The sequence below is a fragment of the Labeo rohita genome, chromosome 3, assembly GCF_022985175.1.
Source record: "Labeo rohita strain BAU-BD-2019 chromosome 3, IGBB_LRoh.1.0, whole genome shotgun sequence".
NCBI lineage: Eukaryota > Metazoa > Chordata > Actinopteri > Cypriniformes > Cyprinidae > Labeo > Labeo rohita.
The window spans coordinates 14246955-14263565 of record NC_066871.1 but is presented as its reverse complement, the minus strand read 5'-3'; the positions used below and the strand labels follow the sequence as shown (position 1 = coordinate 14263565).

The 16611-nt window shown below is 36.0% G+C and overlaps 2 protein-coding genes across 2 annotated transcripts; one reads left to right on the top strand and one right to left on the bottom strand.

Moving 5' to 3' along the window:
* Position 1: 1 nt before the first annotated feature.
* On the top strand, positions 2–6870 carry scpep1 (serine carboxypeptidase 1). Its single transcript, XM_051105890.1, has 13 exons — positions 2–183; positions 1826–1965; positions 2089–2178; positions 2374–2529; positions 2614–2688; positions 2972–3044; positions 4057–4094; positions 4208–4336; positions 4443–4533; positions 4619–4732; positions 4811–4948; positions 6025–6188; positions 6383–6870. The coding sequence occupies exons 1-13, from the start codon at positions 117–119 to the stop codon at positions 6443–6445; spliced, it is 1338 nt and encodes a 445-aa protein (XP_050961847.1). The 5' UTR covers positions 2–116; the 3' UTR covers positions 6446–6870.
* A 297-nt stretch (positions 6871–7167) lies between these two features.
* On the bottom strand, positions 7168–15496 carry engase (endo-beta-N-acetylglucosaminidase). Its single transcript, XM_051105888.1, is given in 15 exon segments — positions 7168–8157; positions 8495–8606; positions 9144–9243; positions 9356–9464; positions 9466–9499; positions 9577–9761; positions 10297–10408; positions 11456–11559; positions 12197–12368; positions 12478–12626; positions 12715–12869; positions 13035–13183; positions 13276–13477; positions 15123–15199; positions 15316–15496. Coding segments are annotated over 15 exon segments (2148 nt in total). The 5' UTR covers positions 15414–15496; the 3' UTR covers positions 7168–7767.
* Between the last annotated feature and the right edge of the window lie 1115 nt (positions 15497–16611).

Sequence of the window (16611 nt, the reverse complement as noted above, 5' to 3'; positions counted from 1 at the left end):
GTCATATGATACTGTTCCTTACATCACATTGTCCAGAGGATTGGGTTTGAGTACTTATAGCCGCTGGTGGGTCCAAACACAGCCCATGTGGCAGCCTGTTTGAGAGCTTGAGATCGATGATAATGGCGCACTCGTGGACTGTCATGCTGGCTGTGCTGCTGTTTGCTGTGAGCTTTTATAAAGGTATGAAATATTTATGTGCTGAATGTTACCCTTTGGAAATTTGTAGGAATTACTTGTGTCTTTTCAGGCTTAGTCATACTTCTTATAGTTATTGGTCTTAGGAAGTGTGAATGCAACATGAGGAGATACTGAAATGTTTTGTAACTTTAGATACTACAAAGCGAAAGCGAAAGATAGTGTCCGTTGTTTCATTTGCATTGTTATACGTAGATTAAATACGTAGGCTTAAGAGTTCAAATAATGAAGAAACCGAATGATTTTCCTCTATTTAGGTTCATCTTGAGGGATTTCGAACATGCATTCACTTGTTTAAATATTTTGTGTGACAGAACGATGACTCGTATGAGTTAGCCTAGTTTTTTTTTTTTTTTTTTTTTTATGAAATAAATACATATCAGTGGGGCGTTATTATATTCAAAAAATCAAATGGAATTAAATAATGCCTATGTTTGAACAATTTAACATTGACATTAAAATGTATTTGGAAACTACACTGCCAATCAAGATTTTTAATGTTTTTAAAGAAATGACCAAGCCTGCATTTATTTGACCCAAAGTACAGCAAAAACAGTAAAATTTTAAAATGTTGTTACTGTTTAAAATAACTGATTTGTATTTGAAAATATTTTAAAATGTAATTTATTCCTGTGATTTCAAAGCTACATTTTCAGCATCATTACTCCAGTCACATGATCCTTCAGAAATCATTCTGATATGCTGATTTGCTGTTCAAGAAACATTTATTATTATTATTATTATTATCAGTATTTAAAACATTTGAGTACATTTTTTCAGGCTTCTTTGATGAATAGAAAGATCAGCATTTATCTGAAATAAGCTTTTGTAACATTATATACCATTCAAAAACTTGTAGTCAGTGTATATATATATATATATATAGCAAAAGAAATTAATACTTTTATTTAGCAAGGATGCTTTAAATCAAAAATGATGATAAAGACTTCATAATGTTACAAAAGATTTACATTTTAGATAAATGCTGTTCTTCTTAACTTTTTATTAATTAAAGAAACCTGAAAAAATACTCTGCTGTTTTCATAATGATAATAATGAAAATGTTTTTTGAGCATCAAATCAGAATATTAGGATCATGTGACTGGAGTAGTGATGCTAAAATTCAGCTTTGAAATCACAGGAATAAAGTAAATTTATAAAAGTAAAAAATATATAAAGTAAAAGTATTAAAGTAAAATATATTCAAATAACAAATAGTAAAAAATAAAATAAAATATTTACTGTTTTTGTTGTACTTTGGATCAAATAAATGCAGGCTTGGTGAGCAGAAGAGACGTCTTTAAAAAACATTAAAAATCTTACTGTTCAAAAAGTTTTGACTGGTAGTGTATCTGAAAGTAAAAACTTGGAGCAATACGAACTGTAATTTGTTCGGTTATACTCTAGATTGTACCAGAAATGGCAATATGAATTGTATTCCTGTTTTCCCCTAAACATTTCTTCCTCAAACATCATAAATCTTTTAAAAGGATAAGATTTAGAACAAGAATTGTTCAATTATTTACATTTCTCGGCTGCTTCTCTGCTTCATTTATATTTACAGTAGATGTGCAGTCTTCAAACTTGAATGAATGTAATGTAACTTTTGTTGTTCTTATTATCACAGGTAGTTGTGTGCCAGTTCAAGCCAAAGAGTCATGGGCATATGTGGATGTCCGTGATGGAGCTCATATGTTCTGGTGGCTGTACTATGCCAATAGCTCCAGCGGCAGTTATGAAAATCTACCTCTGGTTATGTGGCTGCAGGTTAGATCACACTGGAAGCTTTTGTCTTCACTGGAAGAATTCACATGCTGTTATACCTTCTTCTGTTTTTCCTTCTTATTTTTTGAAGCAAGTCTAAGGTTGCTCATGCTCCTGTTTATTTAGGGAGGTCCTGGGGGATCTAGCTGTGGTTTTGGCAATTTTGAGGAAATTGGACCACTTGATAGAGACCTTAAGCCAAGAGAAACCTCTTGGGTATGTAAAGCAATATTTTCTTGACTTTCACATCTGCAGTATTGATTGAAAAGTTTATTCTGGGAAATCTGGAGTATTTTATTGGCTGTTTTAGATTCATTGTTTCTGTTTGTATACAATTTCAAAAAAAAAAAAAAAAAAAAAATGGAATTTATAAATAATATATTATTCATCCAAAAATATGTGTCTATGCAGGTGAGTGCTGCCAGTGTGCTATTTGTGGATAACCCAGTGGGCACCGGATACAGTTACACAGACAATGATGATGCCCTCGCCAAGGACGTTGCGACGGTGGCATCAGACATGATGGTCCTCCTCAAGAGCTTTTTCTCTCGAAAGACAGAGTTTCAAGTATGCAAAACAAAAATACCCACCATACTGAACTTAATAAACTTTTCACATTTGTCATAGTATCTTAACATTTCTCCCCAACAGAGTATTCCCTTCTATATATTTTCTGAATCCTACGGAGGCAAAATGGCAGCAGCTATTTCCCTCGAACTCACAAAGGTATTGATATAACTGTTTTCACTTTAGGCCTCATTTGAGGAAATTTTGTAGCTACACCCACACACAAGACGGTCATAAAATTACTTAAAGTCATGCGCTTGCTGATTTCATCTAAAAGAGGAAGAGTCACAATAGCGCCTACTTCTGCAAAAGTAAATCCAGCATCAGATTAGATTACTAATTTCACAAGTTTGCCGTTTTTTTTTTTTTTTTAACTAAATTTACAGACCACACCTCAAACTCGTTTTATTCTGCACTAAATGTTTATTTCCTCTCTCTTTAGGCAGTTCAAGCTGGTTCAATCAAATGCAACTTTGCTGGGGTGGCTTTGGGAGACTCCTGGATCTCTCCTATAGGTCTGTAAAAAGCCTGTCAAATTTAGTCTGGTTGTGTACAGCCATGTACAGTTGAAGTCAAAAGTTTACATGCACCCTGTTCAAACTGAGACTAACTGTATGATTTTTGAGATCCATCTTTTCACACTGAGGACAACTGAGGGACTCATATGCAACTATTACAGAAGGTTCACTGATGCTCCAGAAGGAAAAACGATGCATTAAGAGTCAGGGGTGAAAACTTTTGGAATTTGAAGATCAGGGTAAATTTGATTTATTTTGTCCTCTGGGGAACATGTAAGTATGTTCTGTAGCTTCTGAAGGGCAGTACTATTTAGGCAAAATAAGAAAAATGTACAAATCTTCATTGTGTTCAAAAGTTTTCACACCCAGCTCTTAATGCATCATTTTCCTTCTGGAGCATCAGTGAGTGTTTGAACCTTCTGTAACAGTTACATGTGAGTCCCTCAGTTGTTCTCAGTGTAAAAAGATGGATCTCAAAATCATACAGTCATTGTTGGAAAGGGTTCAAATACACAAAAATGCTAAAAACCAAAGAATTTGTGGGACCTGAAGGATTTTTTCTGAAGAACAGCAGGCATTTTAACTGTTCAGGACAAACAAGGGACTCATGAACAACTGTCACTAAAAAAAATACAGCTGTGGATCATTCAAGTAACAACAGAGTATTAAGAATCAAGCGTGTGTAAACTTTTAATCTGGGTCATTTTTATAAATTCTTCTATTATTTTCTCTTGTGGACTGTAAGTAAACATCTTTTATGTGCTATATCTCATTCAGGTCAGTACTAAATAAAAAAAAAAATAACATGCATTTTGAATGATCCCTCCTATTTTGATAAACATCTTTGTACATTCTGCAGGGTGTATGCAAATTTTTGACCTCAACTGTATTTTGGCTTACTGATCATTATGCACATTCATCATGTGAGTCCTGACTCACATGACTGCATAAACCAGGTGTAATGCACTACTTTATCAACACATCTGATTGCTTTTTCTTTTTTATGCAGACTCAGTCATGACTTGGGGTCCTTATCTTTACAGCACAGTGAGTAATTCATCATAACACCTTCATCTTTTTAGAGAGATTAAGCATGATTGCATTATATTCATAATGCAATCAAGTCATGATTGCATGATTGTCTGTCTTGTGGTTTATAGTCTCTGTTGGATGACAATGGACTGAATGAGGTGTCTAAAGCAGCAAATGACGTGCAGGAGGCAGTGAAACAGGGCCAGTACCAAAAAGCCACTGACTTGTGGTCCATCACAGAGAATGTGGTGGAACAGGTGAGTCAAGCAGCTGTAGCTTAAGAATAAATTCAAGTAGAGCTCTATATACATTATTTAGTTAAAGAAATTAGGTCTAATAAATTGTGTGTTTCATTTGTTACAGAACACAAATGGAGTCAACTTCTATAATATCCTCACTCAAAACTCTGATGACATGGTGAAGAGCACTTCAGGTCAAACCAATGGATATCTCGGTGAGGAAACTCAACATGCACAAATTCACTTTCTTTGTTACGTAGATAAAACGTTTTGATCATCATTTTGTCTTGTTTTTTACAGCCTCACTGAAGCGTCGCCACATTCGCCCTTTGCACCGTCAGTCCCTATCAGAGTTGATGAACGGGCCAATCAGACAGAAGCTAGGTGTCATACCAAAGAATGTCACATGGGGAGGTAATTATTCTTTTTATGATTTACAGGGTATTTGTGTAAAAAATTATGGTTCTTACAGATGTTCTCCTGTTTCTTCAGGACAAGCTGAGTCAGTGTTTGTCAGCATGGCAGGAGATTTCATGAAGCCTGTGGTGGACATTGTAGATCAGCTTTTGGCTGCAGGGGTCAATGTTACCATCTACAATGGCCAGTTGGATCTCATTGTGGATACAGTGGGTGAGGACGTCAATGATTAGGAAACATTTCAGAATGGCAATTGACAATTTACTCACCCCTATGTCATCCAAGATGTTCATGTCTTTCTTTCTGTAGTTTAAAAGAAATGAAGGTTTTTGAGGAAAACATTCCAGGATTTTTCTCCATATAGTGGACTTCAAAGGGACCCAACAGGTTAAAGGTTCAAATTGCAGTTTTAGTGCAGCTACAAAGGGCTCTACACAATCCCAGCTGAGGAATAAGGGTCTTATCTAGCAAAACGATTGGTAATTTTCTTTTAAAAAAAAAAAGTACAATTTATGTACTTTTTAACCACAAATGCCTGTCTCGTGCTAGCTTGATCTCACGCATTACATAATCATACATGCGTCACGTAGACGGAAGTTTTTTTTTTGGTATGTTTTTAGAGAATGACTTGTTTCACTAGATAAGATCCTTATTCTTCTGCTGGGATCATCTAGAGCCCTTTGAAGCTGCACTGAAACTGCAATTTGGACCTTTAACCTGTTGATCCCCACTTAAGTCCACTATATGGAGAAAAATCCTGGAATGTTTTCCTCAAAAACCTTCATTTCTTTTCAACTGAAGAAAGAAAGACATGAACATCTTGGATGAGATGGGGGTGAGTAAATTATCAGGAATTTTTTTTTTATTGTTCTGGAATTGAACTAATCTTTGACCAATACATTTTAGACTAGCGTTTGGACCATTTACACATACACACACCCTTTATCATCTGTTGTGCCAGAACTAATACAACTAAATAAAGACTGTTTATTTGCTATACACTGATTTATGTAGTCATGAAACCAGAGACCATTGTGTCCATTAAATCTAATCACAAGTGATCATACGCAGTGGCTTTTAATGCCAGATGTGATTGGTAATGTGCCACAGCTGACCACTTGCAATCAGATCACACGGGTTGGATGTTAATAGATGGTGTTTGTAAGTCAATAAGCTTTTTATGATCCATTTTACCCATCAGTTTGATATTTAGGAAGACCATTATGATTGGGTGTTGTCAGGATAGTGTTTCTGCACTGCAGTGATAACTGATTTGTGTTTGTGAGCAGGTCAGGAGTTGTGGGTGAAACAGCTGAAATGGGAAGGATTACAGTACTTCAACAAAATGAAATGGACAGCACTGGAGGACCCACAAATCAAGAGCCTGACTGGTGCTTTCTATAAGACCTACAAGAACTTTGCCTTTTACTGGATCCTCAAAGCTGGACATATGGTACACAATATATATATTTTTTTAAGTCATTTTAATGTTTGTAAAATCGAATATTCAGTTTTGTTGCATTGAGTTTTATTACTGCAGAAGCTGGTAATTTAGCTTCATTTTTTACTGAAGGGAAAATACATTTTTAGGTATTTATTTTTAGTCTTCACGAGTGTGTGTGACCATCTCTATCCATTACATCACAGATCCCATCTGACCAGGGGCCGATGGCCCTGCGGATGTTGAAGATGGTGACTCGGCAGGAGTGATGGATCTTATTCAGATACAAACTGGAATGGCTTCCTAACAACTTTTAGACAATCAACACTCAAATTTTACCAAAATCTGACACTTTTTTTATCGTTTAGTTAAGATCTTAATGTAATCTTAATGTCTTTTTTTTTTTTTTTTAATGCCAATGTCTTGTAAAATTTGTAAATTTGAATGCCTGCAAGCAATAAAGTCATACTTTTTTTATACAGTATGAACTGGTGCCGGAAATCTACATGTGCTAAGAGAGAACTGACTTTAAAGTCATGTCACATTCCCATTTATTTACAATGCAAATAATGCATCTGCAAGTCAAGAAGAAACAAAACTAGTATGATTTTCTTTTTTGCTTTCACACAAATGCATAAACAAGGGTATATCATGAAAAGACTTTGGTTAAAATAAAATTGCAATTTTGAAAGAGTTACATGATTATTTTCATGAGGTTTGTATGCCATTTCTGAATAAATGTTAAAGCACTCTGTTCCTCTCACACGAGTGTTTAAAATGCACAGTAGTATTTAAAATTGCATTTATTATAATAAGGGATATATATCGGATATAGTGCAAATTCAATTTTACACACTTGCTGCTGCTTCGGTTTAAGGGATAGTTCACCCAACACTGAAAATTCTGTCATTAATTACTCACCCTCACGTTGATCCAAACCCATAAGACCTTTGTTCATCTTCAGAACACAAATTAAGATATTTTTGATGAATTCAGAGAACATTCTGACCCATAGACAGCAACACAACTACCACGTTCAAGGCCCAACAGTTAAAACAGTCCATGTGACATCAGTGGTTCAACCGTAATGTTAGAAAGCTACAAGAATAATTTTTCTGCGTAAAGAAAACTAAACTAATGACTATTCAACTATATTTCTTCTCTTCCATGTTAAAATTACGGTTGAACCACTGATGTCACATGGACTATTTTAACTGTTGGGCCTTACTAATTTTCTAGGCTTTGAACGTGTCAGTTGTGTTGTTGTCTATGCAGGGTCAGAAAGCTCTCGGATTTCATCAAAAATATCTTAATTTGTGTTCTGAAGATGAATGAAGGTCTTACGGATTTGGAACGACATGAGGGTGAGTAATTTATGTCAGAATCTTTATTTTTGGGTGAACTCTCTCTTTAAGTATTCAGTCGTTTACAAAATACAAAATACAGATTTAGCACCAACTTGCCATCAATATATATATATATATATATATATATATATCTCATGCATCAAATAGAAGAAAGATTTGTTTATACTATAAAAATAGCATGTAAGCAATAGAGTATCGAGGCATTTTATCAATAGCATTTCACATTAACTTGCGCTGTAGCTAAGAGTGCGTCGGCCCCACTGGGCCTCAGGTACTCTGAATCCCTCTCTGCTCACAGGCTCCACCACCAGCTCTATGAGAGCCGGAGCAGCAGGCACCTCCAGCTCCACCACACGGTACAGGGTGGAGTAAGACCGGCCGATCAAAGTCAAAGGTCCAGGGGGAATCCGAGGGTCAGGGCCACGGAGATGCCTCCAGTGAATCAGGAAATGGCGAACCTGCTGGCCGGGGTATTGCCAGCTTAAGGTGGCATTCAAAAGTACCTTGAGCGTGTGTCCGTCTCCGTTCAAAGCACCCGTGTGCCACACTACATCATTCACGCAGATGCCTTCAACAGACTGCACGGGTGCTTGAAGACTCTCTGCATCCAACAGCTGTGCATAAAAACAGACTATTTAGCCACTACCAGCTTCATATGTACACAACCAATTAATCAATCCTTTTTTTAGCAAGGCTGCATTCCTCAAAAGTAACAGTAAAGACAATTCCACATTAAAAGTACAAACTAAATTGTACATAAATTTTAAGTTATAATAATATTTTAGTTTTTTAATTTACTGATATCAGACTACCTTTGCTGTCATATAACGCTCACTGTAAAGTCAATCTTTAAAAATACTTATTTAATAGCACTGTTAAAAGTGGTCTTTAGTAAATCAATTTTTCATACATTCACACAAAAGAAATTTGCAATGTACATGTGTATCTCACCATAATCTCACCAATCCTGCAGTTAAAGGAAACGTTTTCGTCGCCACTTTCACGGGAAACACGAATACACACTTCTCGCAATGAGCAGCCAGTCATTTTCAACAGGAAGCATCTATGCATAGAACCACATTGAGTTTCATTAGTGATTTCAGATCTTTGGTAGGACCAAATACAGTTGAGGTCAAAAGTTTACATACACCTTGTAGAATCTCCAAAATGTGAATTATTTGACCAAAATAAGAGGGATCATACAAAATGCATTTTAGATTTTATTTAGTACTGACCTGAATAAGATATTTCACATAAAAGACGTTTATATATACACCACAAGAGAAAATAATAGTTGAATTTATAAAAATGACTCAGTTCAAAAGTTTGCATACATTTGATTCTTAATACTGTGTTGTTACCTGAATGATCCACAGTTGTGGGATCATTTGTGGGACCTGAAGGATTTTTCTGAAGAACAGCAGGCAGTTTAACTGTTAAGGACAAACAAGGGACTCAAATAACATGCATTTCGTATGATCCCTCTTCTTTTGGTCAAATAATTCACATTTTGCAGATTCTGCAAGGTGTATGTAAACTTCTGACTTCAACAGTATATTTAGACTTTTAATCAGGGGTTAGCTACATTTTAGACTCTTACCTGGAATTCCAGCCATCCAAAGTCCACCGGCCACAATTTCTTGCAAACTGCTCCACCAACTGGTTATCCTCTGCTAACATTTCTGGAAAGACACTCTTAGCTAAACACACAGCAGATTATGCAGATTAGATACACATTTTAAACATGACAGCTTCAGACTGAGACTTCTAAATGATACACATCTAAATAACAAGGCCTGAAAGATCACTCACATTCTATTTCCTCCATCCCCTCAAATGTGCACAGAGGTCCATCTATTGTTTTGAGCTCCAAGGATATCTTCACCCCCACAGGCGGCTTGTAGACAAAAGAAACAAAAAGTCCTGGTGTCCAATGGAACATGGACAGAAAATATCCTACAAAGGGGTAGAAAGAAAATGTGTGATGGAAGGTTTTTTTTTTGTACTCGAGTGAAAAACAAAACCTCTAGTACCTTGCACAGACTTCAGAAAGTCCAGATGGAATCATGCCCTCCACTATCAGAGAGCTGCCTCCATTCCAAACATCTTCTGAGCAGCCGCGGGTTCTCAGCCAGCCGTCATTGTTCAAATTCTCAGAGAGGTACAGAGGCTGGATCTCCTGAGCATGCAGATTAAACCAGCTTCTCTTCATCTCCACCTACAGTACATCAGATAAAAACTAAGAAATTACTAGGGATGCATCAGATTTTATACTAGTTTGTCTAAATAAATGAACTAAAAATTGATGGTCTTAAATGCTACAAGTGAATTTAGGCATAACAACATTATGAAATACAATACTAAACATTTTCTAAATATTTCATTTAACATTACATTTTTAAGTTTTAAACTGTAACTGACTGTTGGATCAAGGCAACTGTAATCGAATTGTAAAATTAGGCATGAACCATTAAATATCCAATGTGGAATGATACAGATACATTAAAAATCCCTGTAACTGTAACTCTGGCATCTAAGTTTTTATGAATATTCAACAAACAAAATAAGCGATAACTAAGACTGCTAAGGGTGTAGGGCCTAAAAATAATGCAAAAAGAATCCAAGAAAACATTTTATTTTATTGGGCTTTTTTGCCAACTTGAGATGAATATTTGTGTATGCCAGATGTCTTATGATAAGTCACAGAAAGGTTAAAGTGAATCTTAGAGAGACTGTGATTGTGTGCAATGTACCTGTCCCCTCCAGTAAATGCTCTTCCCAAAGCCCTGACAGAATGAGGAGATAAATGGAAGGCTGGACGAGGGCCGGTGGATATAAAGGAAATCAGACAGCAAACTCCAAAACCTAAAAAGAGTTGTTAGAATACACATTGGTGACTAAGATGTTTTCTTGTGCGTGTGTGTTTCCAAATATTTCCTACTGCAAAACAGTGAGCGAACTATGATCAGTTTAAAGATGACATCATAAAAATCCGACTTTTTCCATGTTTCCGTGCTATAATCGGGTCCCCAGTGCATCTACCAACCCAGTAACTTTGTTTAGGTAAACCTTTTTCTGCACGTAAAAAGGGAGCTGCTTAGATTTCACTCCCCTTGTGATGCAGGAATGGGATCTTACTGTAATATCACTTCCCCTTAATCTGCACATTTTTTCATCCAGGCCGCCACCATTGTGTTTTCAAAAGTGACAACGTTGTACCAGTTATAATGCCAAGGTGAAAGTTCGAATAAAGCATGCTAACTGTTCAGTCTTTGGCTGTACAGATGAGCACAGAACACTATTTAGAGTCCCAGCCTCAGAGGAGACAAGAGAGCAGTGGATTTTCTGATTTATTCACTGTATATTACACTGCTGCCACACAGATCGAATATAAACATGCGATTTCTTTCCAGCTGTTTACCTTAACAGACATAACCGACTGTTTTTGTAACTCCTGTGTGTCTTTAACATGAACTTGTGTGTATTTGACAGTTTAAGCGCAATAAGACATGAAACACAACTTAGTTTGGTACTCACATGCTGTGTGACAGCCACTTTCTTTGTGCGCTCAAAAAACCATATATCACAAGTTTAAATAAAATGGCTTTAAAATGCATTATTTCAGTTCGAAAGACGTGATAATCAAAACCAAACAGATGTTTTTTAGCAGAGTATCTGAGGTACAAACTGTAAAGGCACAGCCTTGTTCTGGAAAAGTGGGCGGGGAGCAGCAGCTCATTTGCATTTAAAGAGACATGCATGGAAAAAAAAAGTGAAAAAAAAAAGTGATCTGTGGATTATTTTGAGCTAAAACTTTACAGACACATTCAGGGGACACCTGAGACTTATATTACATCTTGCACAAAGGGGCATAACAGGTCTCCTTTAAATAAAGTGTTCTAAAGTGCTTACTTGTCCTGGTTTTGGCGGAAATCTGCTTTTTCGTGACATTCATACACCCAACCAGGAGCAAAGATGGCTGTTGAAAATCCATAATTCCGAATCAGCTTCAGAGCCTAATAAGGAAACCAAAAAAAATGTAGCAAAATATCAGTAAAGACACATTTATGAAAATGAAAAAGTATATCGCAGTTTCCACAAAAATATTGTTTTCATCATTGATAATAACAAATGTTTCTTGAGCAGTAAATCATTTAGAAATCATTTTCAGAAAAATAATTTCTGAAAGATCATGTGACACCGAAGATTGGAGTAATGATGCTGAAAATTTAGCTTTGCCAATGACATGAATAACCATTTTGAAATGTATTACAAAAGAAACCAGTTTTTTAAACTGTAATAATATTTACAATAATTATACGGTTGTCAAAAGGTACCGGGTTCTGTACTTTACTGAGATTTTAAAAACGTCCATTTCCCGCTCACATTTGAGCGCTGTTGAGCCAATCACAGTCATGTCTGTTGAGAGTGTGAACACTATGGCCAATCAGCGAGGTTTAAAAATCGGCTCAACAGCGCTCAAACGTGAACGCGAAATGGACATTTTTAAATTTTCAGTACCAAAAGTATCGAACCCGGTACCTTTTGATAACCCTACAATATTACTATTTTATTGTACATTCAGACTTTTGAATGTCAGCACTCATATATACATAAATATTTAACATATTCTCTAACTAAAACTTCACTAACCTTGTTGGTCTCAAATTTCCCTCCAACCACCTTCCCCCTTGCAAACACATCGACACCAACATAGATGTCAACAAAGCGGTCCTTAGCAGCAGAGTAGGACTTCATCCACTCCAGGCTCTGCTCTGTCCAGTTGTAGTTAGTGAATATTCCATCACAGGCATCAAAAAACATTCTGATAGGATAACAAAAGGAAGCTGATGGCATAAGTTGCATAAAATCTGTCATATAAATCTCACAGAGCTGAATCCGCCTCTTCATAATCCCTCAAGAAAATCACTTGCCTGTTGTCATCATTGAGTTCGTTCTGCCAACTGAGCTTGCCGTTTTTCAGTACGCTGTCATACCAGATCACCACACTGCCTGGAACGCGCTCATGCATCTGGTCTGTGAGGTAGCGCAGAAAGGGTCCAGTGTTCTTCACCGCAGTCTCCTGAGGAGTGAGTAACATTTGGGGTAAAGTAACACAAATAGTGTCCACATATGCAGCCTTCTAATCAGATACGCCCTTGGTTACTCACACTCAGCGCATTTTCTATGTTAATGAGCCAGCCGTCAAAGCCATAGCAGTGGGAAATCTGAACCAACTTATCAGCAGCTGTGCGGTAGCTCTCCTCATCCTTCAGGAAGGCCTCACATGTCTTCGCTCCATCTGTCCACTCAGTGATGAACGTGCCTTAGAGGAGAAACACAACTATTTTAATACAGCCATTCCGTTTCACTTATGTATAGAGGTGCTGTGGTTAACTACAAGGATACTTAACCAAACATGAAACTTCTGTCATTATTTATTCACTCTCAAGATATTCTTCTGTGCAGCACAAAAGCAGAAGAGACTCACCGATAGAGAGCACTCCATGCTTATGTGCTGCATTCGTCCAAACCGCAGGAGGAATGGTAACCATATGATGACTGAAGTAGTTGAAGATGTCAATATACTCCCAGTGATAGAAGGCATATGGCGTCTCCACCTCTGCACCTTGAATGAACCTCAACAGAAAAGACAGGAAAATGAAGATACTGAAGATACTGGCCAAACAACTATTAAAATGGTTGAAAATCAGTTAAACTCTGAGTTGTACCTGTCGTCCAGGTAGCCACCCATCATGTCATGGGACACCAATGTCCGTCCAGGGGAGCTGTGCAGTGGAGGATACCTGCTAGCCAAAGGCACCGTGGCCACATTAAAAGGACTTGCTTCCATCCGTTTCCATGACAACAAATCTTCAAGAGACTTAAGACTGCAGCTGATGGGCTCAGTTGTGTCAGGATCATAATGGTTTGCTGTTAAATCACATAAACAAAATTTTTTTTTTAAAAGAGACAATAATCCTAAAAAAATATGAGGTTCCATTTGTGCCAAAAATAAACCGACGGCTTTTGCTTTGTACTACACATTTGTCCTGTCTACAGTCATTGCCTACTTGTTCAGATAAATTAGTATATGTTGATGACGTTTATTTCATACTATGTCGCCCTTACTGTCTTCCTGTTCTGACGCACTTACTGAAAGGTTAGTAAAGTTAGTTTCAAGTTCCATGTTCACTCATATTCACCCTTGCTTAAGGGACCGTCTGCAAATTCTACTCACAGTGCAAAAACATAAAATCAAATTGTTCATTCAAATAAATCATTTTTACAAGGTTACAGTAAATGGCCTAGTTGTCAGACTGACTTAACATACGTATTTTTGCCAATATTTCACTTTATATGTGTACAGTACTCAATTATTTTAGGGGAAAAGCAGTAAATCACCCAGATGTTATTTTCAAATTCCAGTTGTTCTAGTAAGCTATATTCATAGTGATATTTTGCCAATAGATCACTTAATAAATGTACAGTACAGTATCATTTTAAGAAAAATTACTGTACTACACCAAAAGTGTTTTTTTTTTATGTCAAAGACTGCAGTACATTATTATTCACCAGGCTGACTTACTACAAGTGAAATTTTGACAATACATCCCTTCATATGTGTACAGTAAAGTTTTTTTTTTTTTTTTTTTAAGAAAAAAAAAAAATCTGTGCATCACCTAAAGTTTTATTTTTTTTTGAAAGATTACTTTACTTAACCAAATTTATTTTAATTTTATTTTTATTTTATTTTATTTTATTTTTCACATTTCAAAGGTTGTAGTACATTACTGGTCACCAGACCGACCTATATTACACGTGAAATTTTGGCAGTACTTCTCTTCATACATGTAGTGCACAATTATTTTTTAAAAAGTAATGTACCACAACTTTTAAAACGTGACTACATATCTATCTATCTATAGATATAGTACATTTTGGTGAATTTTATAAAAATAATAGTGTACTGTACTTGTAAAAATTAAAAATTGAGATACTGGCAAAATCTCACCTGAAAGTCAGTCTGGTCCCTAGTAATGTACTACAACATTTACAATGTAAAAAAAAAACCATTTTTCTTAAAATTACACTGTACTGTACATTTATTAAGTTATTAAGTACTGGCAACTATCACTAATAATGTAGCCTACTATAGCAACCGGAATTTGAAAATAATATCTAGGTAAATTAACTGATTTGTCAATAAAAAAACTGAGTATTGTATATCACTATAACCTTGTATAAACTATTCATTTGAATGAACGATTTGATTTCGTTTATGTTTGGGAATTTGCAGACGGTCCCTTAAAACGAATTTTATCGCGCTCTCAGTAACCACGACAGCAATGATGACAGAACAGAACAGTAAAGACGACAGACAAAAAACATCAGTAAAGACAGTAATAAAGACAGAACAATACGACATAAACATTTAAACATATACTAATTTATCTGAACAAGTAGAAAATGACTGTAGAGAACAAATGTGTAACACAAAGCAGTCGGTTCATTTTGGCACAAATGGAACCTCATATTAAAAATATTATTAAGCAGCATATATGATCAGTAACGTTACCTGACAACTTAGATGCCTCGTAAGATATGACTTCATGAACACTTTGATCGCTCGGCTGATTGAGGCAAGACTCCGAGCTGAACAAACAACCATCACATTGAACATTTAAGTTATACTGGAAATAAAAAAGCTGCTTTGATTCACATGATGTGCAGACATGATTATGAAAATATATCAGTCATGGCAAAGTTACCTTATCCCCTCGTTTTTAGGGATTTTGTTTGCAGTTCCGTCCCTCTTTCGTTTGCGGGATGTCATGTTAACTTTCACCTTTGTAGAAACACTTCCCATTTGCAAAAGGTCAAAGGATAACCAGCTTCCAGATGAAACCGAAATTTCTAGTTAGTAGTGAGAAGCTGGAAGAATAAGCAGCTATTTGATCCATGTGATTATGTTTTCCTTTTATACTATGGGGTGTGTTTTTAAACCTGCTAATTTGTTAATAATAATAAAAAACATTATTAAAAAAAGAAAGAAAACAAAACAGCCAGCTTCCGCCTGTGCGCTGATTGGCTGAATGAGTGGCAGTACGTCATCCTGCGTGAAGATTCTGCTCTAAAGCTTCACTAGAGGGCAGTAGAGTAGACCTTTAAAATGAACGCCTACAGAGGCTAGAATATATTTTTTTAATTGAAGTACCTGTTTTAAAATATATATAAACATATTTAATGTTTATCTTAAGCACTCATGAGTTGATTAATGCAAGACATAAAGTCATCTGACATGCACTGCCATTGAAAAGATACACAGAACATGTTGTACCCAGTAAAGCCTGGAAAAATCATTTGAGGCTCAAAAGTACAATGAACAAGACAATGAGCATAACTGTGATTCATGGAAAAAATGTAAGAAATAATTAACCAATTACCTACATATTATTCAGCCATGACTGAGAATACTGGCGTGAGCCTTGGTGAACAGTCACTACATATTCCAGCTAAAAAATTGATCTTACAGTGATCTGACAATGAGTTTACCGTATGGTCACAATGTGATATCATTGTGTTTAACTCTCATTCTGTTAATTTAGTGTGAGTTCACTATGATCTAAAATTTCTTTAATATTGGTCAGTTATATCAAAAAAATCATGTAGAATTCATATTTTATTTCCATTAAGCATTTCAAAAATTCAGTTTCCTTGTTTATTTTGTATTATTTTAAGCCTGGTGTTGGCATTTCACACAGATATTTCTATTTGATGGATGTTTTCGGATTCGGGTGTTGTTTTGGTGACTTAAAGGATTAGTTTACTTCCAAAATGAACATTTCCTGATAATATACTCACCCCTATGTAATCAAAGATGTTCATGTATTTCTGTCTTCAGGCGAAAAGAAATGAAGGTTTTTGAGGAAAACATTCCAGGATTTTTCTCCATATAGTGGACTTCAGTGGGGATCAATGGGTTGAAGGTCCAAATTGCAGTTTCAATGCAGCTTCAAAGGGCTCTACACGATCCCAGCTGAGGAATAAGGGTCTTATCTAGTGAA

Coding starts and splice junctions, on each gene's coding strand:
- scpep1 (XM_051105890.1), top strand. CDS start 117: ATGATAATGGCGCACTCGTGGACTGTCATGCTGGCTGTGCTGCTGTTT. Junction 4,095..4,207: donor GTCCTTATCTTTACAGCACA/GTGAGTAATTCA, acceptor TGTGGTTTATAG/TCTCTGTTGGATGACAATGG. Junction 4,534..4,618: donor TCAAACCAATGGATATCTCG/GTGAGGAAACTC, acceptor TGTTTTTTACAG/CCTCACTGAAGCGTCGCCAC.